General features: G+C 43.2%; 1 protein-coding gene across 3 annotated transcripts in view; it reads right to left on the bottom strand.

Moving 5' to 3' along the window:
• MPPED2 (metallophosphoesterase domain containing 2) overlaps positions 1–16,437 on the bottom strand; it is a 102,530-nt gene extending 86,093 nt beyond the window's left edge. Inside the window, exons 1-2 of one of the 3 annotated variants that reach the window (XM_015632190.3) lie at positions 16,319–16,437; positions 11,230–11,472 (exon numbers count right to left, since the gene is read on the bottom strand). In XM_015632190.3, coding sequence (XP_015487676.1) covers positions 11,230–11,357 — 128 coding nt within the window. In that variant the 5' untranslated portion in view covers positions 11,358–11,472; positions 16,319–16,437. Of the gene's footprint in view, positions 1–11,229; positions 11,473–14,209; positions 14,277–14,347; positions 15,118–16,318 lie in introns of those variants that run through there. The other 2 variants (XM_015632193.3, XM_015632191.2) reach the window with 2 other exon arrangements.
• Positions 16,438–24,808: the final 8,371 nt, after the last annotated feature.

Here is a 24,808-nt window from a genome sequence, read left to right as displayed (position 1 = left end):
AAAAAACACAACAAAAACCCACAAAAATCAACAAAATACAAGAAAGAATTCTGCTTTAATTCCTATAAACAACCTCTTGGTCAGCATGGCCATGATTCTGTGCAAACAACTACAAGGCATTAAGTCTGGAAGTTCAAAATCTAAAAAACCTTTTTGTTAGGAAAATAATGAAACATGAAAGACAGATTCCAACACTGGGAATCTGTCTTTCCAGGGGCAGGAAAGTCTTTAAACACATATGTGCAGACAGCAAAATTGTAACAAAGTAAATATGGCTGCAGGTGCAAGGTGTGCTAAGAACTACACCTCAACACATCTTATCTTTGTCTGTTTCTGGGTATTTTAGATCATTTATACATTTCTCAGCTTCCATTTATTCTGTATTGGTCAGCTCCACTACATTCCTCCTGCATTTTATTGTTTAAGTATCTGGACCCAAAGAAAATGGTCTCTTTATGGACAGATGTACAGAAAATTGCCTGTCTTATTCCCAATCTGCTGCAGGACCCCATTTAATCTGAACTAATTTATTAAAAAACTCTACCAACTTCCTGGCTATCCAGGTTTCAGTTCATAACTTTTAACTCTTCACTGAATGAGATGATTTACAAGAGATCTTTCTCATTCTTGAGAATGACATCTTCTGAGGAACACTGACTGAAAACAGTGACTGTGTGAAATGATGGTATGAACAGACTATCAAGGAAGCCAGGTGACCCAAAATTAATTTTCAGCTTCAATTAATATTTCTCTAGACTGGCTGCAAGGATTCTTTTCAGGAAAATATGCTCTGTGACAATGATACCTAAAATGAATGAGCCAGAAGGCAGAACAAAACCCCCCCTAAATACAGACCATTTTAACTCCTTGAGACCAGGGATTTCCTTCCCTATCCTAAGCCAAAGAAAATGAAGTCTCCATTCTGCACACATACATTTTTAACCCAACCTGTCTTCTCAAAGGCACAGAACTCATGGGTAACCAACAACAAATGAAAACTCCACGCGTTAAAGGTCTGTGTTTTGCTGCCAAGATGATGTGTCAGGTTCTGAGAGGAGCAGCGTGTGTGATCCTCCCATTAAGGCAGCAGCACTCTCAGAAAGCAGCCATGCAGAGTAGCTGAGCAGAACACCACCAAAGGTCACAGCAAAGATAAAAAAAGGGGGGGGGAAAAAAAAAATCATATACCACCCCTAGCATTACCATCAGCATTTTAATTCTCAGAGGGTGCTCGAAGCTCCCGCTCCAGCATTTGATCTGTGCAGTCTCATTATGCATTTCTGTCCTCAGAACTTTATTACAAACAATTAAAATCACCTCCAAAACACCTAATAATCTGAGTCATAACTCTCCCTCAAAAAGCCAAAGAGGGTACATAAGTGGAAACTTTCAAGGCACAGAATAGTATTGAGAGCAGAACAAAATGAATTCTCCTTGCAAACAACCCTATTTAACAGCCAAGATGATGGAAAATTAAACCAATGTCAAGAGAGATACAATCAAAATTAAACAATTATATATAAGAACTTTTCAAGTAATTCAAAGATTATACCCGGGTTATATAATTTTTTTTCATATATAATTGTGTCTTTATTTAATTTTAATTTATTCACTGCTTTCCCCCAAGAGGAAAAGTGAATGCCTGGATGACTTTAAATTTACAAAATAAACACACCACAAAGACAAAATTTCCCTCTTCCTTAATATCTGTCAATTATCATAATCTTATATGTACATTGCTAACAACGAGGGAAAACAAGTCCTTGAAAGAATGGTTGCTTAAAACTGAGGGAGCCACTTAATCTGGTATTTTTAAGTGGCAGGTCCTGTCCCACTGGAAGCAATAATGATGTCACTAATCACTGCATTTCACAAGTATAGGACAAGGCTTCTATTTATTAAATATGCTGGATGACGTGAAATTTTAATCCTGAACATTATTTTCCCTAAAACTACTCCTCCACCATCCACAGGAAAGCAAATAACCCATTGTTCATGCTCACTGCTGGCCAAAAGTGAATGTGCTTTAAGAAACAAAGAAGCCTGGAGTAATTAAAAAGTAATGACTTTTTTCTTTGTGCTCCCTATATAAAAGGAACAGGAGACACACTGGACTAGCACCTTTTCCTTCCCATAAACTGATGCAACAGCCAAACATTTAGGAGTAATGCGCTGACCTTCATGCTCACACTCACTACACTCAATTCCTTATCCCAGAGAAATTGTAAACGTGGTAAATAGCAAGTTTTTCCTGGCTTACAAATACATCAGATCGAGCTCCTCTATCACACTCCTTCCTCCTTCCCTCCCCCATCCTCTCTCCATCTGCTGCCCTCCTGGGAAGGGAGCGCTACACTTAATGGCTCTGTGCTTTTAAGTCTAATGTGCTGGATATAAGTTAATGCCCAGTACAGTAAGTGGAGACTCTGCTGCAAGGAAGCCTCTGGTGCTGGTTTTTTTCCCCCTTCTCAACATCCAGCAGAATCTCTGTAGCCCAAATGTCAGCCAGCATGGGAGGAGAGGGTCTGGGAATATGAAATCCACAACCTGTGACAAAAACAAACCTTGAAAGACACTACACAGCACAGTAATTTAAATAATCTTTCAGTAAAAACAGGAGACAACTGGGATTTTATTTGTCGCTCCCCTCAACATAATGATTTAAATTTAGAAAATACACCCATTATAAAATAGGGCATTAAAAAAATAAGGGCAAGCATCTCTCTCTCAGTGGAGTACACAGGTGAACTCTGCTGGCAGCAGAAATAAAATTCACCAGTTATGAAGATGATGACTGCATTTGGGGATGATGAGCTGACCTGCTCTCCAGCCATCCTCTCTGCCCCACTCTGAAAGCCCCAGCAGCAGATCCTGCAGGATACAGACAGCTCCTGTGCTGGGAGAAATCTCAGCTTTATCGAGGTTATGACCAAGCTTTATGGCCAACTCTTCAGGAGATAAATAAAATGACTGCAACTCCAGGTACCTAAACTTTATTGTTTGGAATCCAGACTTGACGTTTTCTGCTCCAAGCACTTGGTATTGCTCCAGGAATGCTGCTGAGTGCAAGATTACCCAACCCTAACTTTTTGTTTGAAAAAAGCAGCAAAATAAAAGCCATTAAATGAAGATTAGTCTCATTTACCACAGGACAGAATTGGTTTGACTTCGGTGTTTTAAATGCACACGTGTTCGCTGTTTTATTTTATGTGATCTTAATTTGCTGGATTTTTTTAAAGTATCTTTAGCTGGTAATATATTGGTTTATATTGTGGTAGACCTGGCAGTGCTAGATTAATGGCTGGAGTTTATAATCCAGCCCAAACAAATCCATAATTCAGTCACAGCTTCCTCCTAATTAAAAACAACCACACAGCAACACAAAACTTGCCCTCTACAATACACCATCTAAAAACTGCAGCCTTAATGGCCCACATCAAAACCGAAAGAAAATGGGTAAAACTTGAATTTCCACATCCCATCAAACTAGCTGTATCTTCTGAAATACCTGCTATGAAATAGGTGCATGCACATATGCAGGCAGCCTGTTCTGCAGGAACGTTGCAGGAAAGACCTGAGAGACTCCATTTCTGCAAGCAGGAACAACCTCCATGGAGTCCATAAAAACCACAGCTGCCAGTGCCAAGTATGATTCAAACCACTGGAAACAAGAAGTCATTGCTCCAAGGACCAAAACTCACAACTTGCTGGAAAATCACCTCTAGGGACTTGGGAAAAGCTGGTGTGAATTATGAAGGGAATGATTATCCCATGCAAGACTGGGGGGGACTTCCTACCCAGCACTGGCACTCCCCCTCCTCCCTGTCACTTGAGGGAATTCAGGTAAAGCTGGGCTGTGCCTTCCCAGCAGGAACTTTCCAAGCTCACTGTTCAGAAATGCACATTTCAAAGTCCCTGTCCCTGCCCTGTACTTCTGCTGTGCCTAAAAGCATTTATTTTCTCAGGTTACATCGTGGCATATTACAGAATTCAAACTGTTCCAGTGTTCCTTTGAGAGGGAGACACACTAGCCCTCCATTTCTGGATTTTTCCCATGGATAACAATGTTAGGCAACTGGCTCCAAAATTAAGCCACCTCTGAGAGCTCAAGATCAGAAATTTAAACTCAAAAAATTACCGTGCCAACAGTGAGCACAAAAAAAAAAATCAATGTCCATGACCAACACTTGATCACTTCTGAAATAGTCCTGCATCAAACATAAGCAAGCTGCATATAATAATTTAACATAACATAGATATCTAAACTCACATTGTTTACAGGGCTTTCCTTTTGCTTATTTATAAAAAAAAAAAAATCTAGCAAGAAAGAAGAAAAGAGGAAGATGTGTGATAGGTAGCTGCAGCACTTTCCTTGGAATATCCTTGTGTCACAGGCTCACTGTGCCTGGGAAGAAGACCAGCCTCATCCTGCCACTAGGAGAAAACCATGAGCCAAAAATTCTCCAGTTTGGGGCCTGCAAATGTAGTTATTAACCCTGTGTTTGGAAATCTCAGCTCCAGAAGTTGTTTCACAGGACAGATTGTATCTCACCCTCCAAGCACTAAATAAAAACAAGAATCTGCTTCTTCCACAGCAATATCCTTACTGCCCTGATATTTTAAAAGAAGATATTAACAAACTTCCAGTGACAGTACAACATCCTGACTGCAACATGTATGTCCATCTATTTTGTCAAACCACCCCACAGCAAAGAGCTTCCCCAGAACAAGGGACTGTGGCAGGAGCCACTGCTGCAGAAAGCCAGATCCCACCACACATCTCCCAAAAGGTAAGAACACATTTGTGTGCTGTACATAAAGGTGGAAGTGCAAGTCAGCTGTGTCTAAGTATGACTGACCACTAAATGAACCCTACAGTTAACAGTATTGCATATAAAGTCAGACCAGGGAATGAAAATTGCCTTTTGTAGTCCTCAGCTACTGAGATGGGGCCTTACAGATAAAGTGTTTGTGACCTGGAGGCTGCTCTGCATGATTAACACAGCAGAGAAGAACACCAACACACATGAACACAAAATCCATTCCTTTTCTCCCTCTCAGGGTTTACCAACAGCAGCCAGACTGATCCCACGAGGTGTTTTAACAGCACATTTTTGAATGAAAATGAACCAGCACAATGAAACACCAATGAAAATCTGCATCAGTCTTCTTCCTTCTGCAAAAAAGGTGAACAAATATCCCCTTCCTTCCATCCCTGCCCACTGGTGGGTCCATAAGCACAGTGCCAGCTCCCTGTGACCCTCTGCTGCTGAGGCTACACCGATCACTGGGAAAAAAACCCAAAACTGAAACCAAAATCACCAAAAAATGCCCCATCCAACCAAACCAAAAACCCCACCCCACTACCTGGGCGTTTCTAACCTGGACTATTTTGGTGTCACAGCCCATCCAGCAGTCTCCAAAAGGCTCTGCCAGCACTCCTGGCACAGGGGCAGGGAGGAGCAGCTGGGGAGCAGCAGGTTCAGCTTCTCCTTCTAGCAGGGATCTTCCCCCCTTGCAGCCCTGGAGGAACCTCCAGGCACAGCTTTCCTCACCCAGACAGCACATGGGAGCTGCAGAAGGCTGATGCTTCACACTGAGGGACTGATGGATTGGTTTTGATAGGCACAGAGACTGCTCTGGCAGCCTGGTCCCACCAGCACAAGAGGGAAAGGGTTTATCACCAATTGAAACCAGACCTGGCTTCTGTCTCAGGGCAATGTGGAAAGACAGCAATAATAGGGCAGTGGCGACAAAAAAAAAAATATTTTAAACCTGTCCTACATTTATAATAATAATAATATTGGCACTTTTACAGTATTAGCCTTCCAGGGATGTCAGGCCATTTTTTTTTTAAAGGTAAATTGGTATTATTCCTTTTTTCAATCAAAGAAAAAAAGGTGAGAAATTTCATCATTTTTTCAAGAGTGCTTGGCATATGATGGCTGCACTGTATAAACACAATACAAGGGGCCTAAATTTGAATTTTAATTAGAAAACTGTAATTCCTGAGCTTTACATCACCACTGTGGAGCACTTTTAGTATGCTCCGCGCTCCAGCATCCCAAATAAGTGTAGCTTCTTTAAGAAGCACATAAAATTTAAGTTTAGAACTTACATGTTGCCTACATTTTTTCCACAAGTAACTTTGAACAATGTAAAATCAGTAAGATGGTAGAGAACTTCACTCACACAGACACAGACAGACATGCACAGGCACCAGTAATAAGAAAGTTTTCTTAATGACAATTAAAATTGGCATCTTTGCCACACGGCTTCCATTGTTCTGTGGCAGAAGGAGCACAAAACACAATCAGTTCCCAGCCCTCTTCTGCAGTGGGGGACTTTATTTTGGGACAGTTGAAGGGCTCTCACCTCCACTGTGTCCTCCAGGGAATCCCTGGAGGGATCAGCAGCCTGGGGCAGCTGCTGAAAGCCTCCTGGCTAAAAGAAAAAACAGGTTTTGTTTTCCTTCACACACGGGCTGGGAAGTGCTGCCCATCAGTGAGGAACCAGGCAAGGAAAAGAGCCCAAACCTGCACCAAGGTAAGGTGATTGTGAGCCCAGGACCCCAGGACAAAACCCCTGTGTTGGGGAGTAACACTCAAGTTTTAAGTGCACTCATTCAAAGTGCTCCTGTTTCCACAACCTGAGCTTAAACGCCACTGAATTGTTTCAGACAGCACTGATTTGTTTATTTATTTGTTTATCTGGTAAAATAAGTACTGGAAAGAACCCTGTATGGTCATAAGTTGAGTATGCTTTTGTATATATATTAAAAAATATATTATTTTAATTTTTATTATTATTATTAATGGCCAGAGCAACAATTTCCAGCAAAATTGCAACAATTCTGCCACATCAGTAGCAGCTGGAAGAGCCTGCCCAGTCACAAGGTACAGCTGTGTGTAAGACTGAATCTCTTATTCTCTCAACCAATAACATTACGTGTACCAGCTCCACTTTTCTGTAAATGTCAAATGAGTTCATATTTTGCTAATGCCAACTCTTTTCCCCTGCTGCTAAATATCACACACCTTACATGGAACAAAAATCGAGAATACTGCAAATCAAATGCGTGATTTCCCACAAATCTCAGTGGGAGTTTATAAAGCCCATTAAATGCAGGGTGGTTTCCCCTCAAAAAAACCCAAACAAACAAAGCAAGATCACCTCTGTCAAGGTTAGTACTCTAAAAAGATCTCTGGGTTCTAACAATGCAAAGTTTCATCACAGCTGAAAGGTTTTGGTGGTTTTTTTTTTTTTTTTTCTGTGATCAAATGTGGTTTTATTTTATTATTTTTATTATATATACACATTTACACACAGACATTTACGTACCTTATTCAACCAGACATATTTCTACCAATATAAAACTCTGCTCATGCTCTTTGCTTTAAAATAAGATTATTCACAAGGGGGATTGCTCTAGTACAGAAAATGCAGTAAAATTATATAGTTACAGATTGAAAAATGTATCTCCAGGTATGAATAAACTCAGAGGACTTTTGCTCTGGCACAGAAACCTCCAGCTTTCTTACTCCCCTACTAATGAATTTAAACCATAACAAAGTGTTAACATGCATTCAAAGTACCCTAAAAAGAAGCCACCAAGCCATGCTGGTGAGATCAGAGGAAACCTAAAGAGCTCCTCTAAAAGGCTCAGCCTTCAGCAGCTACAGCTATTTTATCTTATTTATTTATATTTTATTTATTTTATCTTCACAAAACTTCCTCATCCTCACCAGACAGGCCTGTCCAACGGGGCATCTTCCATAACAGATACACAAGGTTTATTTCACTCTCTTCTCCTTTTTTTTTCCCCCTGCAAGTAAATGGGGCATTGTCCCTGAGCAGGAGGATTTTTCTGTCTGGTTAAAACCTAAGGAAGTAGTTTTTCATTTGAATTTGTCCCCAGGCTGCATCCTACTGCTGCTCACTGGTATTGTTGGCACTGCTGCTAGCAGCCTCACACAGAATATTTCTAAAGTCTAAACAGGTTTTAAAGCTGGTTTGGTTTAAAAAACAAACTCAAAAAAAAAAACCCAACAACCCTCTAACACAATCACCTAAGGAGCAAGAAGCACTTCCCTCCTTAAGTCACAATTTCTTGACAAAAAAAAAATTGGAAGTATGAAAACTTTCAGAAGAAAAATAATCAACATGAAGCGCAGGGAAGCATATTATAGTTGTTATTTATTATTTTGCAGCTGCTCTTGAAAGCAGGGAACTAAGATGATGCAGTTAATTAAAACTAACTGAAAGTAAACATTAATTGGACAAAGCATCCAAGTACAAACACTCTATAACAGTCAGAAAGTAAATGAAACCTGTGGGTGGGAGCATCACTTCAAGATGACAAAATAATATTTAAAATTACTTCCCTTTATGCAAAACAACTGTGCAGCAAAAATTGCCTTTAGAATACCTGTTCAAACATTAATTAGTAGAAAAATGAAATTAAATAAAATAAAATGGCTGGACACACGGATTCCAAAGTTATACTGACAAAACTGCTGTTGCTGCCAGCCCAAGCAAAGGCAGCTGTAATAAACACACTGTTGTTTACCTGACAATATGCTTAAACAAACTGAATAAGGAGTGCTGGTATAAAAATACATATGAAGGTGAGAGAACTCCATCCCAGCTGATTGAACTACATGAAAGGCAGAAAATAAAAGTGTGAGGAAAAGCCCAGGACATGTGAACAGGCAAAGTATTGCCAGCAGTGCCTTACTGACCAGATTTATGCTGGTGATATTCCACAGACTGTTCTTTACTCTGTGTGAAATCAGAGTTAGACCCAAAGGATGCAGGACCTTGTAAATGACTCAATGCAGGTAAAGAAACCAGCTCTCACCTTTGCACATGAAGATGCATATCTGCTGAGAAATTACTTCTAAAAACAATATTTCCTTTAGCAAAGAGCACTGTCCTAAAGCTGCACCCAGCTACTGATTTATGGCGTGCAGCAATAGATTGCCCTGCTGTTCACATCCACGTCACAAAACTCCCATGTTGCTTCACTCATTTCTCTTCATCCCACGATTTTTAAAATAAATTTTTCACTAGAGAATAAAGCCTCTTCAAACTCTCTTAGGAAAAAAAAAAAAAATCCAAACAAACAAAAAGAAACCAACAAACCACACACATGCATTACTTTAAAAGACAGCAACAAAGAAAAGCAGACTGTAAAACCAAATCAAATCAATGTGGCACTAACAGAGATGTAAGAGGGTAAAAAGATCATGATTTTTTTTTTAGTTAATACTGCTTTTACCAATTTTCTGTTCAGATTTCTCACTTGATGACAACCTCTTTCAGATAAGCACACAAAACTCCCATTACAATACATTAGGAAGTCAAATTAAGACTCCATATGAAGCTACCACATAATCCAGTCCCCCACTCCCCAGAAACAGTTCTACTGTTTTTACATCACACAAACCCTCAGCACACTCAAATCTTCATTTCCTTGCTCTCCCTCTTACCCACATGTCAGGAGTCACACTTTTATTTCTAACAGGTTTTCTAAAATCTGTCATTTGCTATCCAGACCTATGCCTGGACTCACCTCCTGCACTTGAACACTGCTGTCTCTGATTCCACTGTGAATCTGAGACTAATTCATTTCCAATTTTTCAAAATTCTGATCTCCTTTCCATGTGCCACACCCTCTGTTGAACCCAAATTTCTGATTTTAAGAAAGTTGCAGTATTTAAGTTAAAAATTATTTCAAATCCTGTCACTGTACCTTACTTTGAAGTTTCAGTTTTTATTTCAACTACATAGTTTTTCCAAACAAAGTATCTTTCAAGATCAAGTTAGTATAATTTAACTATTATTATTTAGATACACTATCCTTTAGAGGAGTGCCTGCATGTCTGTGAGATTTTTTATACAAAGCATGAACAAGTTTTGCAGTGCTAAACACCACACTTAGTCCTAAATTCAGCTCCCACTGAAGTCAATGTCAATAGGAAGGGGTTCTTTAAAACTGCTTTCTGATTTTCTTTTGTTTGCTTTGAATTCATTCTCTAAATAAGATTTGTACTTAATGTCAGAAGGAGAGGCTGGAGTGCAAAACACCCAACAGAAATTTGCCAACTAAAGGCCTGAAAAGTGAATCAAGACACGGAAACGTTTCTAAAATCAAAGTTACATCATCCTGGTAGTAATAAATCAAATGCAATTAATGGAAAGTTTTTCACCTTGAAAAGTGAATGCACAACAAACACTCTTCAGCATCCTTCCTAAAGTTGCCTTTAGGAACATTGTAACCACATGAAATCCTATTAGAAGGTGCTGAACTCCTACATTGTGACTCTTCCGGCAGGCTTCTACATAACAAAAATGCAATGAAGTACCATACAACTTTCCCCCCTTATTATGCAAAATCCTTATCAAATTCAATAGTGTGACATGGTTCAAAATCCTGCCTAACAATGCCTCGCAGGATGTCAAGAGATGTCGGCTTTGTTTTAGTTTCACGTGCTTTTCAGTCCATTAATGCTAAAAGAAAAAGAACCTTCACACAAATAACTGATAAAGATCAAACCCCACTAAACAATGGGAAGGAAATTCAGAGTTGAAGCTGGTACTCAGCTCTGCTAAAGCCGAGCAGCCCTTTGTGCCCAGGGTGCCACAACACCCAGGAATAACAAGGTGAGGGAAGGAACCTCCAGGTTTCTTTCCTCCAGGTTTCTTTCCTCCAGGTTTCTTTTCCACTTCCCAGGGCTTTGTTGGTTGGGGCCAGGGCTGTTGTTTCACAGAGTGTTTGCAGTTCCTCGGAGGAGCTCCGGGGCAGCCCCCGACTCCTTTGTGCGGCAGGTTGCGGGTGGAACGTGTGCCGCATTCCACATTCCACTCGCAACCAGGAGGACAAAGGATTCACTGATCAGGGGGGACAATTAGTCCCAATTAGGCCTATTTCGCAGCTGAGTGTAAGCGCTGGGGGAAGGGAGCTTAAATCTTAAAGCAACGGGTCCCTCAGGCGAGTTAAAGCGAGATGAGTGAAGTGACAAGCTTGAGAACAGAGTTGCACCGAGGTGGTGGCGCCGAGCCCGGGGCACGGCCACCTCCAGGCTCAGCCCTCAGGCACACCGGGCTGAGAAACCTCACCCCTCAGGCACACCGGGCTGAGAAACCTCACCATTCCGCCTTTTATAAGCACATTTCCCAGCTGCCAAGGCCCTGTCAAGGTCCCGGGCACAGGTGGGGAATACTCACATGTGCACGTGTGGAGGCTGGAAGCGGCTCTGGTTGATGTTGTAGTGCGTGAACGCCTGCGTTGGGTTGGAGCTGTACTCATCCACAGTTATGGTAACTTTGCCTTGTGACGGAATTCCATGAGCCATCCTTCCTCCTTATGGACATGAGCAGCTCACAGCTTCCCAAGGCCAGGGGCAGGGTAGGGCATCGTGCTCCGGGCAGCTCCCGAGTCCCAGCAGCTCCGCATCAACGCCGTGACCTCTGCCAGGAGAGAAAGGCAGCGCACGCTGCTGTAAGCCATGAGATGTAAACACACACAGACCTATCACTGCCTGCTCTCCCTGATTTCCATTCAGATTTCAGATCTTTCTCTATACTCTTGATGTACCCATCACCCCTCTCTACGCATTACTATTCGCTTTTCTTTTTTTTTTTTTCTTTTAATTACCTCATCATCCAACTCCATCATCATTAGACACATCCAAAGGATGAATGCTTAAAGTAAGGTTTTATCTTCAGGGGGTGGGGGAAGGGGGAATAAAATATCTGTGTTGAAAGCTCCAGTTGAATACTCCCCGTTTCATATCCTTTATTTTGAATAACATCTTGTATTAATTGCAACCACAAAAACTCACAAGTCGACCCAGCTTCCTGAAGGACAAATGAGTTTCCACAAACATGCACACTTGTTTTCAAGGTGCTGCTGCAGCTTTAGAAGTGAGAGCCTTACAAGGAACTGATGTAAAGAATATGTTAAAACTGCATAGCAAAAGGTACACCCAAATACCTTTGAATCAAAGTATTTATGTGTCCAGAGAAAGGTGAGCAATGTTAACAAAATATCCACATTACAGCTCACTAGCATTGAAACTGGTTTGGATTCACTGTTACCAGACAGTAATGATTTATCTGACTTAAATGGGATTTTACACATAAGTATTTCTGCATGAGATGAAAGAAATGGGCTCTTCCCTTTCTATGCATCCCTGTCTTTCGCTTCTTCAGAGCGCTCTTAAACGTATTTTGTGTTAGGACTGGATGTGTACTGCAATATTAGCACAACCCAACAGCCAGAAACCTCCCAAAGATGAATTTCCTGCACAAAACCTGAGGTTTGATTTCTTCAGTCAATAAACTGAGGACACCTCAGCTGCCTTCCTTTCAGAGGGACTCTGTGAGAATTGATCAGCTGCAGCTCGAAGGATACTTTCAAGATGAGCAACTCTTTCAAAGCGAGGCAGATCCTCAGCTGCGGTAGCTGCAAGGACTTACACGAAATCACAGCACTCAGAAGCCACTGATATTCCTCCCTTTAGCTGCCACAGGCAAGAGGGGACTTTTCCTACCTGGAGTGCACTTTACAAAATTAAATCAGTGCTTACTGGGAAGACAAAGAGATGGGAAAGAGAAGAGAATGACTTGAGCCCTGAGCATCAAACTAAGCAATATTTTTCCGGTGCAATGTTCCTGGCCTTCTCTAGCTCCCAGATAGAAATGTGTTTGCCATGTGTAACATCAGGCATCTGAAATCTTTGATTTGTATTCAAAATATATTTTTAATACAAAGACTAATTTCCAGTTTGGCATGAAGCACGATGGAAACGCTCTGCAAATGGCAGATGGCCTGCTATAGGCCATTTATTTTACTATTTTACCACCTCAGGCCTATGTAGGCTTCCATATGTTAGTTGGGTTGAAGACATTGTGCAACCTTCATTCCAGTAACTGGATTCTATCCTTCTTTAGCATTGGAAGGAAAAAAGTATATTAAAAAATAAAAAAATAAAAAAAAAAAAAGAAGATGAAACCAAAACTAAAGCACCAATTTAAAAGCTGTCACTAGAGATGGTGCAGCACTGTAACTGTGGTTACAGTCTGGTCTTCTCCTGCCAGACCTAGTGGAAACTCTCTCATGAGAACAAGGCTTCAGCAGCAAAAATAAGCAACGGTGAGCGTTGCAGAAACAAATCTTTGCTGTGCTAGATGTGATGTTAAGATGCTGCAACAACTGCTCACATAATGTAGTGGTTGCCATGCCAAGTTTGCAGCTGTTTCCTGAATTTCCTTTACAATTATATTTTAGTGTTATTTTGCATAACAGTAAAACACAACACCTGCTTCAAACTGCAGTCCTGTTCCAGGCACTGCAGTTCTTTTGAGATAGAAACTACCAAGAAGTGCACAACAAGGCAGAGCAGCGTAATTGCCCTGTACTGAAAAGTAAATACAAATGAAAACATCTTCCTGCCAGAGAAATGACTGTCATTAACGAGAATGCTGGCCATCAGAGCTCACAGGGAAAAAAAAAAGAAAAAAAAGAGTTTTTCTTTTATACTGCAAGAACTTTAGAGCCCGCATATATTAAGAAGTAGTGTGAAATTACATGTGTAATGTTATTTTTTTTTCCCCCGCAATTAAAAGCAACAATATAAAACAATGCATTAAACCAACAACAGAAATATGCTTGGGCTTTCAAAAAAGCTAAATGACCCTGTTTTCAGCAACCCAGCATAAGAAAGGTCAGAACATTAAATTTCATATTATAGTTCACTCATGGAAGAAAAATCTAATTTGTTCATGAGAATGAATTATACATAAAGATAATAGGCATTTTTTACAATGTTTGTAACAGTCCATGTTACAGAAAGAAATTACAACTAACTGGCATAAAACAAATGACAAGAGGACACTTAAATAGCTGTATTAAATACTTTTAAGTTGACTCACTGCGATTGTAAGTGTATAAGATGCAATTGCTTCCCATTGTTCTAATCTTTAATCTTAAAAATAAATCTCTACTTAAATTGAGACAAAGCTGAACAAAGTATCCTTTTAAAATGAAATTCAACAACAAATGCCAGACTGGGATAAAAAAAATAAATAAATAAATAAATAAATAAATATATTTTGAAGCTCACTTCTGTGTCAATTCTCTTAATTTCCATTTAATACTCCATAGAGTACTACACCTCAACTATCAAAAGTATCTAATTATTACCTTCTTTACTGTGAACGTCTTTGAAGAAAATAGAAGAAAGAAGCTGAACACTTCAAAACTTTAAAACAAATGCATCTTAGGCCCAAGATTAAAAAAAAAAAAAAAAAGAAATTAAAAAAGACTTCTTTGAATCATTACCATTCTTCTTTCTCCAACTATGAGCACTACTTGAAGGTTACACACAGCAGATGAGTACTAAAAAAAAAAAAGTTGGATTATTTTCCCATCAAGTAAAATAAAGTGTAATATCTTCCACGCCTTTCGAGGCAGTTTTAAGTAAGAGTGCCTATATTAAAAACCTAAATGCTATTTTTTCAGCATGTTGCATTTTCCCAGATAGAGGCTGTTATCCTTTTCCAGCGTGTATCTGTAGCGGCAGCAAGACAGGAGATGTGCCATTGCACACATCAGCTCAGTGTTACAGGTACAAGCCGGCACTTTTTCCGAACAGGGCTGACCCAAACTTAGCTGCAGCTAATTGTAAACCTGTACACTGCCGTCCTGTCAAAAACTGCCACGAAATCCGCACAGGTAAGTCATTTCCAACGCATCCTTACACTGCGCGGAGAGCCGCTCACACGGGCACGCGAAAAACCCATTTCCCCAAATAAAATATTTACGCCTTCCTCATCTGAATTTCAAAAATTTGCCTCTAGCCGGGCTCGGGCTGTAGCAGCAATCGCTGAAAGGCAGGAGCTGAGAAGGGTTAACCCGGTGTCAGCACCTCCGCTGGATCCATGCCCTATCCCGGCGCTGTCGCTCCCACACGGCCGCGCCTCGGCCCCCGGAGCCCCCCGGACTCACGGGGCGCTCCCGGCCCCGCGGGGATTCGCCAGCGGCCCCGCGGTCCCCGAGATGCTGCGCTGCAGTTTGCGGACAACTCCGGGCTCCAGCTACCCACCGAGCCCGGCGGAGCCGGCGGGGAGAGCGGGGAGCCGGACCCCGACACTCCCCCACCCCGTTTACCCCGCCGCCGACCCCCGGTACCTGGGCTCCCCGCCGCTCCCCACCTCCGCCCGCCGCCGGCTCCCGGGCCGCCCCGGCCGCGGCCCCGCGGGGCGCCGGGCTCGCCCTGCGCTGATTGATGGCTCTGGGTGGCCAATGGCTCCGGCGCGGCCCCGTCCCGGCGTGTGCCGCAGCCCCCGCCCCGCGCCCCCTGCCCTGCCTCCTTGTACGTGCCGCGCCGCACAAAGTTCACGTCGCCCCCGTGCCCGCGGTTGCCACGGACCGGAATGGCCGTGGGGGGGAGAGGATGCTCGGGGGAGGGATGCGATCAACTCCACACAGCCGCGGGCGAGCGCGGCGGGGCCGGCCGGGGGGCGAGGGGAGGGGGAATGATGCCCGCTGCTTTTATTCCGGCGGTGCCGACTCCCGCACCGCGCCCCCAAGCCCTCCGAAGGTTCCAAGTGTCTGAGGCCTCCGGGAGCAGGGTTTCAGAGCGGCTTCTCCGCCGGCGAAAGGGCAACTCCGCCGGGGAACGCCGAACCAACCCGCCTTTCCCTCCTTACTTTTGCGGCGTGTCCCCCCCCGCGCCTCGCCCCCATCCCCGGGTCCCTCGGCGCCGGCAGCCCCGTCCCCGCGCCCGCCGGGCTGCTCGGCTCTGCGCCCGCCCGCTGGCCCCAGCCAGCACAAAGCTCCCCGGCCTACCCTCCCGGCCCCGCCGCCGCGCCCCCCGCCCCGACCCCGCACCCCGCACCCGCCCCCGGGCCGGCCCCGGCACCGCCGGCCCCCGCCGCCCCTGCGCCCGGCCGGGCAGCGGCGGAGGGCAGCGGGGGCACGGCCTGGGGAGCAGGGCAGGGCAGCCTCGCTCAGCGCCGCCGACATCGCCGCCTCGGCTGCGGGGAAGCGGCGCTGCGGCCGCAGCGACACGGCACGACCCGACCCGACCCGACCCGGCTCGGGCGGTCACGCCGGGGGCGGCGGGCGGCCGGGTTTATCCTCATTATTGTTTGCGGGAGGCTGGACCCGGCGCCGCCGCCGCCGCCGGAGCTCCTGCCCGCCCCCCCTCCTCCGCTCTCGCCCATGACACGGCACCTCTAACCCGCCGCTTTGTGCGGCGCTGCCCCCGCCGTGCCCCCCTGCTCCCGACACCGGCCCGGGGCCGCTCACCTTCCCTCCGCCGGCTGCCGCTGCGGGCGGGTCGGGGATGCCTTCAGCGCGGGCAGCGGGGCCGCTCCATGGGGCTGCGGGGGCGCGGCCGGGGCAGAGCCTGCGCCCGACCCCGCGGCGGCGCCCGGCGGCGGCGGCCCTGGCTCCGGCTCCGGCTCCTGCTCCGGCTCCGGCTCCGGCTCCCGGTCCGGCTGCGGGAGCGGGGCGGCGGCGAGGGCGGGCGCGGTGCAGTGATCGGGGCTGCCACTGGGGTCAGGGAGCAGGCACCAGGAAACACGGCAGCCACGGCGCTGCTCGCACACACACACACACACACGCACACACACACACACGCACGGCTCCTCCCGCTGCCTCGCACTTCACCCCCCCGGGCAGGGAGGGAGGGAGGGAGCGATCGCTGCTGCATTTCCCGAGCGCAGCCGAGGCGGCTGGAGCCGGGGTCACGGCGGGCGCTCCCCGGGATCCCCTCCTCGCCAAGGGGCAGCGCCCTGCTCGCCCGCCCAGACACGGCCCCGCACCGCGCATCGCTGCCCGCAGCTGTGACAAAATAAATAAGTGACAACAGCAACAATTAAAACACCCAAAATCATCGAAACGGGTTTTCGCATCTTCCGCCGCACCTTTGCCGCTGGGTGTTAATGCGGTGCCCTGCTCCTTTGTAGGTGAGCTCACCTCAGCGACCAGAAACACCAGGGCTTGCCTTGGAGGCCGAACATTGTCTCAGGGTTACTGGGGCTTCTCTATGGAAAAATAGAATCAGGAATGTGGCTGTTGCCTTTTTTTTATTATTATTTTTTTCCGTTTTTTCTTACCCCTCCCACCCCCGCCAAAACCACAGCAATTGAGTCCACAAGAGTAAAGAAGTAAAGATTAGACGTGTTTGTTCTTTTACTTTCAAGACAGCAAATGCAAAGGGGAGACCTCCAAAAATATATGACAATGAGGAGAAAGAACGAAAAAAAAGCCAAATATTTTTGAATAGTCGAGCAGACAGAAAATAAATAGGCCTCTAATAGTAAGCCTCTAATATAACCTATATATTTTAAATAAGTGATTTTGAGTCCAGCCAACCTTCAGCTATGTGTGGCGAGTAGGCAAGTTTTTCTTTGTTGCTGAAAGCCATGAGAAGGGTCCTGTGTATTGCCAGGCAGAAATCCACTGGGATGGACTGTCCTGTTTAGAAACACAGCAAACTAAGAAAAATCAACCCGAAAAAGATTAAATGGCATAAGACTTTTTTTTCCAAAGTTACCATTTCAGTCTGATTTTTTTACTCTTGTCGTTATCACTTTTGATAGAAGTGAGCACTGTGAACCACCAAAGGAAAATTCCCGTTTCAGATAAAATGGCCCACATATGAATAGTCCTCCTAACCCAATCAAAGCAACTTTTCCAGGGAAACTTTTCCTGGAACGGAGTCTGCACAAACATTTTTAGCTGACTTTACTCTGACACAGCTGTAAAAGCAGCAATCCAGCACCCAGCCCACTTCTCCCACTTGTGCCCCTGTACTTGCCCTCTTGTGAGGACAGGGAAACCCACCTGGGAAATTATTCAGCACCAGGGAAAAACCTTCTGGTTTGGTGTGGGTCAGTCTCCTCATCCAACCCACAGCTGCACAAATTCTGCTGGGACTGGACAGGGAGTGGGAAATTCTGGCGTGGGAGTCTTTCTGAGGGCAGAAAGAGAACAGGTTAACTTCCCTGCTGCCAGCTTCGGTACAGGCACATGGAGGAAGAGGTGATGGGGAGCAGGTTTGACCCTGAACCTGCTGCATCCCTTCTCCACGGTCACAGCAGGACTTCTCCTGGAGCTGTGTCTTCATTCTTCTGGAGCACTGCAAAAAGGAGCTCCTAGAACAGGGCAGAAGACTGGGGAGGTGACTGGATTGAGAATTAGAAAGCTCACAGATCTTCTCTCTGGTACCTGTGAGAGGTCAGGCATCTCCTGGTGTCTCAGAGCCCTGGTAAACGAGAATTTACCTGCCTCACTAGTCCTTATACACAGCAAGCCCTGTGGCCTCAGGGTTCGTGGTACTTGGATTCTCTGAATCCAGAGTGGGACCTGCTTCTAAAGTCACACCTTTTTCACAATATTACATGCTCAGCAACAGCAGCAAGCTGTAACACAGCCATCAGGAACATTTTTGTTAATACATGATTTGACAAACCCTGAAACATTTTCTGTTAAGGGCACACAGCAGAACGTTTCCCTTTTACAAACTACTTCTTTTCAGCATGCTTCTCAACCTCAGAAACTCACTTAAGAAATGTGCTGGCCCCAGAGCTGCTAAAAAGAAGGAAAAAACATTTTAATTAAACTGATTAAAGGGTTTTCTGAGGAAAGGAGTTGAATCCTGTTGTCTTTTTTCTCCAATTCACAAGAGCAGCATTGAAATGCAGGTACACAAAAATGAAATATCTATATTATAGCTGGAACATGTATTTTTTAGCACACACTTGACAAGAGCATTTCAAGACATAAATTCAGAAACCTAAAAAGTAAATGACATGTTTATTTTGAGTGTCACAGGACTGATTTTATTAGCTGGGTGAAGTTCAAAACAGTGAACAAACAGCATTTCCTTGCCTTAATACTTCCTATTAATGATATTGAAAGGGTATGTTATACAGGAAACTTTAGTCATTTTCAGAGTTGGCACTGGATTTTGTTTTTTCACTTGTACAAATCTGAAGTGAATATCATCAAATGTACAGATTCAGGAGATGCATGTTAAAAATTCTAAAACACTATAGTATCCAGAAAAGCACACACATTCTTCACAGTCTATTATGTCATCTTTAATATATTTCATACATATCACTTCCTCCAGTTTCTGCCAAGCAGGACAGAGCTAACAGCTCTGAGACACACACAGGGTAGTTCAGACACCCTGAACCACAGACACCTACTTAATTTTGCTCTTCAGGATTTATTTTTTTCCTAAGTATCTGTAAAGCAGTAGAAGAAAGCATAATTTTAAGTCCACCTCTGAGCGCTTATTCCTTAAATAATCAGATTTTTTGAGAGCTCTTTTACACAGAAAGGAATTCAAACCTAACCAAAACAAAAAAAACCCCTTTCAAACACATGTGAACCACACATGAAGAACAAATTTGGCTTTCAAAAAGGCTCATTCCAGAAGGGCAGAAAGGGTTTTGAGGCAGACCAGTTCCCCAGAGCAGAGCCACGAGTGTTTGTGCTGGCACACTGGAGTGTCCCAGCCTGCAGTGCAGGACCAAGGCTGGCACAGAGTGTGCTACACCTCCTGAAAGAGTCAGGACAGTGTTTTACACTGCCTTTTCCTTTGGACACAGTACCAGAGGGGTTTGGGTTGTTTCTTTCAATTTCCTGGATTTTTTTTGCCATTTTAAGACCAGGGCACCAAGGGTTCTCATTTGCACTGCAGACAATTCAGTTCAGGCCTGCAGGGACTGGGACATGAGGGTGCAGTACTAGGGAATGCATATTTTAATTTCCTAACATTATAAGAAAGTAGAGTTTGGTCCATTGGATGGCCACTGGTAGCAGTCTTCAGAAAAGTCACAGAATTCACCATATGTCAGCACAGGCCAGTGCAGTTCTGCCAAAAACTGAGGCTCATTCCCCTCATTAAAGCAGAAATTCTTCCCTGACTGGGGAACAGAAGACATCAGTAGAAAACTGCATTAGTTTAGGCTTCATGCCCCACTGAGCCCCACAACATTCCAAATTTGTTGAATATAGTTGGATAAAGTTCTCCACTGCTCTCTTCTTTCACTTGTAGGCCATAAGTCACAGAGCATTTGGTGTGCATGTTGGCCAAGGACAGGAAAACAACAGAAAAACAGATTATAACTTATAAACAACAAACAAACAGAAGAAAAAAAAAATCCAAAACAACAGGATTCCAATTGTGCAAATTGGGATTTCTAGCTCGTAGAGCTTCTTAACAAAATTGCAGACTGGAACTAGCAGGTAATTGAATCCTAGAAGCTGAAAAAACCCCAAACCTCACAGCTTTGGATTTTCATCATCTGTCCCATTATGAATTTTTATTTTTTTTCCCCTCACAAACAGGGGCCCATAAACTAACCTGCTCCATACTCCAGCAAACACGACATCTTCAGGAAGAACACATCAGCTTTTGGAGGAAAATGCCAGTGACTTCCAAAAGGAAGTGAAATTTGAGCCTTCTGTCAGAATCTGCAGACACAGAAGAGCACTTCATGATTCTGCTGATAGAGCATCAGGTAAGATTACTGCAGGAAATATCACTAGCTGCCCTCTGGGCAGTCTTTTTATATTTGATGGGCCAGAATTTTGTCACAGGATAATGTTTATCTGCTGCCTTGCCCCTTTAAATTAAAATGAATCAAATTAAGTTAAATATTTGATTGGAATTTTCCTCTGTAGAAATAAACTGATGCAAAAAAAACACCCAAAAACAGCTGGAGGTGAATTGTTTGTCCTAAAAACTCCCAGTGTAACTGATAGTCAAGGTACCTGGAAAAGCAATTTTTATTTTTTTTTCCCCTGAACATTCCACTGAACATTCTTTTTTCAGAATTAAGAAGCATTCATGGGTGATTTATTTCCTTGTAGGAACTCCCAGGTGCTGCAGGCTCAGGGCACGCTACAAGGAAAGGTTTTGGGGGGTCACAATGAGCTGTGGCAGGGAATACACAACTGTGGGAGGTGTTTTAGCAACCTCTTTATTGCATAACAATTTACCTGCTTGGAAAGTGGATGTTTTTTTTCCCCCCAAGTGATTGTTTTATCATTTAATTAGTTTATAATGCATTGAGTCAAAGCCAGTGCATGAGAAAACCTTCAGCTTAATTCACCTGCAGTTCAGGCACTCAAAGCCCATTATACCAAACAATTCCAAAATATGATGGTGTGTCAGAAAACAGGCAGGAGTACTACAGAAGAGTGTAGCACAAACCTCTCCTCTCCTTGACCTTTAACTCATTTAACTCCCTTCCCTCTTCATCACACGGATTATCTCGTCCCGTGGCAGAGCCTGGTCACACACAGATCCTGTCCCTGGATGAAACCTGAACTGTGTCCCCATGAGTCTGAGGAGTCCCAGGGATACCAGATGCCCTCCTGTCTACACTCTAACTCTACCCATGTCCCTCTGACTTCAGACAGAAGATTCAGTGAAGTGGTTTTCTATCACATTGAGTGCGTTTTTCAAATGTCAAGCTCCGCAAACTGAAATTCCTGCAGAGAAAAATTCTTCTCGCTATTCCTGAGAGCAGGTCCCTATTGCATGGAAAGTTATGTATGAAATTCTCAAAATCAGTCAAAATTCTACATGGAAAGAAAATAGCAAAACTGAAATAGATCTTATTTCTCAGTGCAAGTAAAGCATTTCACATGGCAGTGAAGAGGAGACAGTATTACTCCTGAGCTATCTTGAAGGTTTTTGGTTTTTTTTGAAGACTACAGATTTACTGGCAAATTTATCTGATGATGATGATGACTATTGTCAACAGCTACTCAGAGTTAACCTCTTGACATCTAAACAAATAGAGCTTACCTTCATGCCTTGCATAATTAACTTTATGCTTTTGGCAGACATAAAGAACCGTGGTCTCCAGCAAATCTGCATCTAGTTCTGGCTTATGGAATCCAGATTCCCTTTGGGTCAAAACTGTGATGCCCTTACGGAAAATTGTAGGATGAGTGAAACAGAAAGCCTTTAAAGATATCAGGTGTTCCTACATGGACATCTTTCCAATCTGAGCAACCAAGACTCCCTAAATGAAGGAAAAGACTTTGTCAGGAGCCTTGTCACTTTAAATGTCCACTGCTGATCTGAAGGTACACATAAACCTAAGAGCCTGAAGCCAAAATCTGTACTGTGTGTTAATTATCATCATTATCAAACTCTGCTGTACAGAAAATACAGCTCATGTTGCTGAATCCTGCCATTCTGTGGGGGAAGAGCATACCTTAAATTCACAGGCAGTGCTCTAATGTGAGATAGGTTTCTGGAAGGGAATGGTTCACGGTATCATGTCTGGTCAATGTTCATTTTTATCCCTTGATTTGACATTTAAAAATCAATATTCTAACAGTTATTGTCTAGATTTTGAATGCATCCAGGCTGAAAACACTTGCTAAGAGCTGTAGGATTCCACACTCTTTGTTTCAGACACGCTAGGAAAAGAAATCCTGTATTCCAGTTATTGTCTGGTATTTGAGTTCAGTGTTGGCAAACTGGTCCCTGCATGTCTTTGAGGCATATGGAAATTGATGATGAAAGTGTCTAGTATAACTACAAGTATAATTTGATGAAAACTGGAGCAGTGAACTGTGAGAAACTGCTAAATCAGTGTCATCAAACTCTGCTTGAAAAATAATGAAACAGAAATACCACCAGGACACAAGCAATGCGGTGCAAAGGCTGTGAAACCAGAGAGCAAATACAAAAAAAAAAAAAGAAGGAAACCTAGAAGAAATTATTTTAATTGTTCCTTTTGAAACACATGCCCAAAATACAGTACAACTTTCTTGTTCAAATTCACTTGATGGAGACAGTGACATCATGTCTCCTCCAAATTGTTCAAGCCCAAAATCTTGGCACGAGCTGTTCCAATAAAATATCATGTTCAGCCCTGGCACTCTTGCCTGTCTACCCATAACCATGTGCAGAATAAGAACAGCACCGTGGCCAATGCAAGTCCTAGTTATAGCTCCAGTCCCTTGGGGCAACAGAAAAATACCAAAATAGAAAACATATTACAGCTTTAAAGCAATAATATTACTGAGGGAAATAAAACAAATGTAACCTCAGAAGTAAGATGACATTTATTGCCTAAAAGTTAACAATTTCTGAAGCTGTAAAAGTATAAATAAGGCCTGAAGATGGCAGTGAAAAGATCCTGATATTGTTTTATTCATGCATTTTGAATGAAAACAAAACAAACTTACACAGAAATCTGAGAGCAAGAGGACAAAGGAAGAATATATTGTAATTTTTTTATATCATATGTACGTTTTGTTTACTGATGTTTGCCTACATCAGTAAACACACCCAAATTACTGAAAAAAAGGGCATTATTCTATTCAGTTTTATCCATGTTTTGAGATAGCAAAATGTGTATGTATGCCCAAGAAAGGGATATAAGCGTGCACATTCATAGACTTGCCAGAAAATTTGTACAAAAAGATCACAGGGAGACAGAGACAGCTGGAAAAATTGGAGCAGGGGCTCTGATTTTCATGCCAGTGTTACACCTAATGCAAAGGGAATGCAGATGATGGACTGCAAGCTATATGTTATTCCTCCTGACACATCGTAGTGTGCTTGTAGAGCTGAGCAAAGACTGGGAAGTGACAAAAAAACCCAACAACCAAACACAAAAATCCCCACAAAACACACAAATAAACAACAAAATGAAACAGAACAGCCAGAAATTATAGAAATAGTATAATATTATTTCATAATATTTATTATAGTATAAATATTCATAATAAATATTTTATAATGTTTATTATTAAATAAAGTATTTATCTCTCATTACAGTCATCAGTATTTTCAGGTACAAAAGACAATGTCAAGATCAAGCAGTGGATACCAAGCACAAGCTTCTGAAATTTGAAAATTTAACTAAACTGTACCTTCAATCTCACCATGGCAGAAACCATGAGAGACAAAATGACCAGACACAAACATCTCTTGAATGTCCTATGCCATGTTTTGAAAGAATCATAATGAGATGTTTCTGCACATGGATTTATTCAGATTAATTATCAATAATAGCTAATTAGAAAGCTGTGCTAACAAATATCTAGAAGATTCCTTTCTATTAGGGAATTTACAGATAGGAGGCTTAGTAGAAAAATTTTAAGTGGAATCCTGAGAGGACTTTCTGGTAATATATTCAGGTTTCTAAACTAATCTAGGTGTGGGTTCTGGTATCTTTTCCCATGAGGTGGCCTCAAAACCTTTGGGTTAAAAAGACATTTTCTTTGTTGTTTAACCCAAACTTTGCAGTTGAGGAGCTTCCTTTCAGTGTTTCTTTCCCCCCTCAGACCTCCTGATCACAATTCCATCTTTTGTGATGTGATTACTGCGATCCTGCTCCAAAAACCGCCTTCTCAAAGAAAACCAGTTCATAAAATGAGTTATGAGCCCCAGTTAGAATTTAACCAGGGTTCTTTTGTGTGCCCCCAGGGAGGGTTCCTGTGGATTCCTGTGGTGCATCCAGACTTGCACAGAGCCTTTGGCAGGAGCTGGGAGAGGCTGAGAGAAGCCGAGGCTCTGTTTGTACCAACCTCGTTGTCACACTGAGATGTCCCACCTCAGGAAAGGAGAAGTGGAAAGGAGAAAAAAAATTAAAAACACCAATATGGCCATGCAGAAGACAAAAGGGGAAAGTTTGGGGCTCAGTTCCTTTCTTTCCACAAGCCCTGTGGCACATCCAGTGTGGGGCCAAGCCTACAAAACACTTCAGCCTTTGAGACAAATCAGACACAAAACTTTTCCAGATCAGC

Source organism: Parus major, chromosome 5, assembly GCF_001522545.3.
Source record: "Parus major isolate Abel chromosome 5, Parus_major1.1, whole genome shotgun sequence".
NCBI lineage: Eukaryota > Metazoa > Chordata > Aves > Passeriformes > Paridae > Parus > Parus major.
Note: the sequence above shows the minus strand (reverse complement) of the source record. Positions and strands in the feature narration are given on the sequence as shown.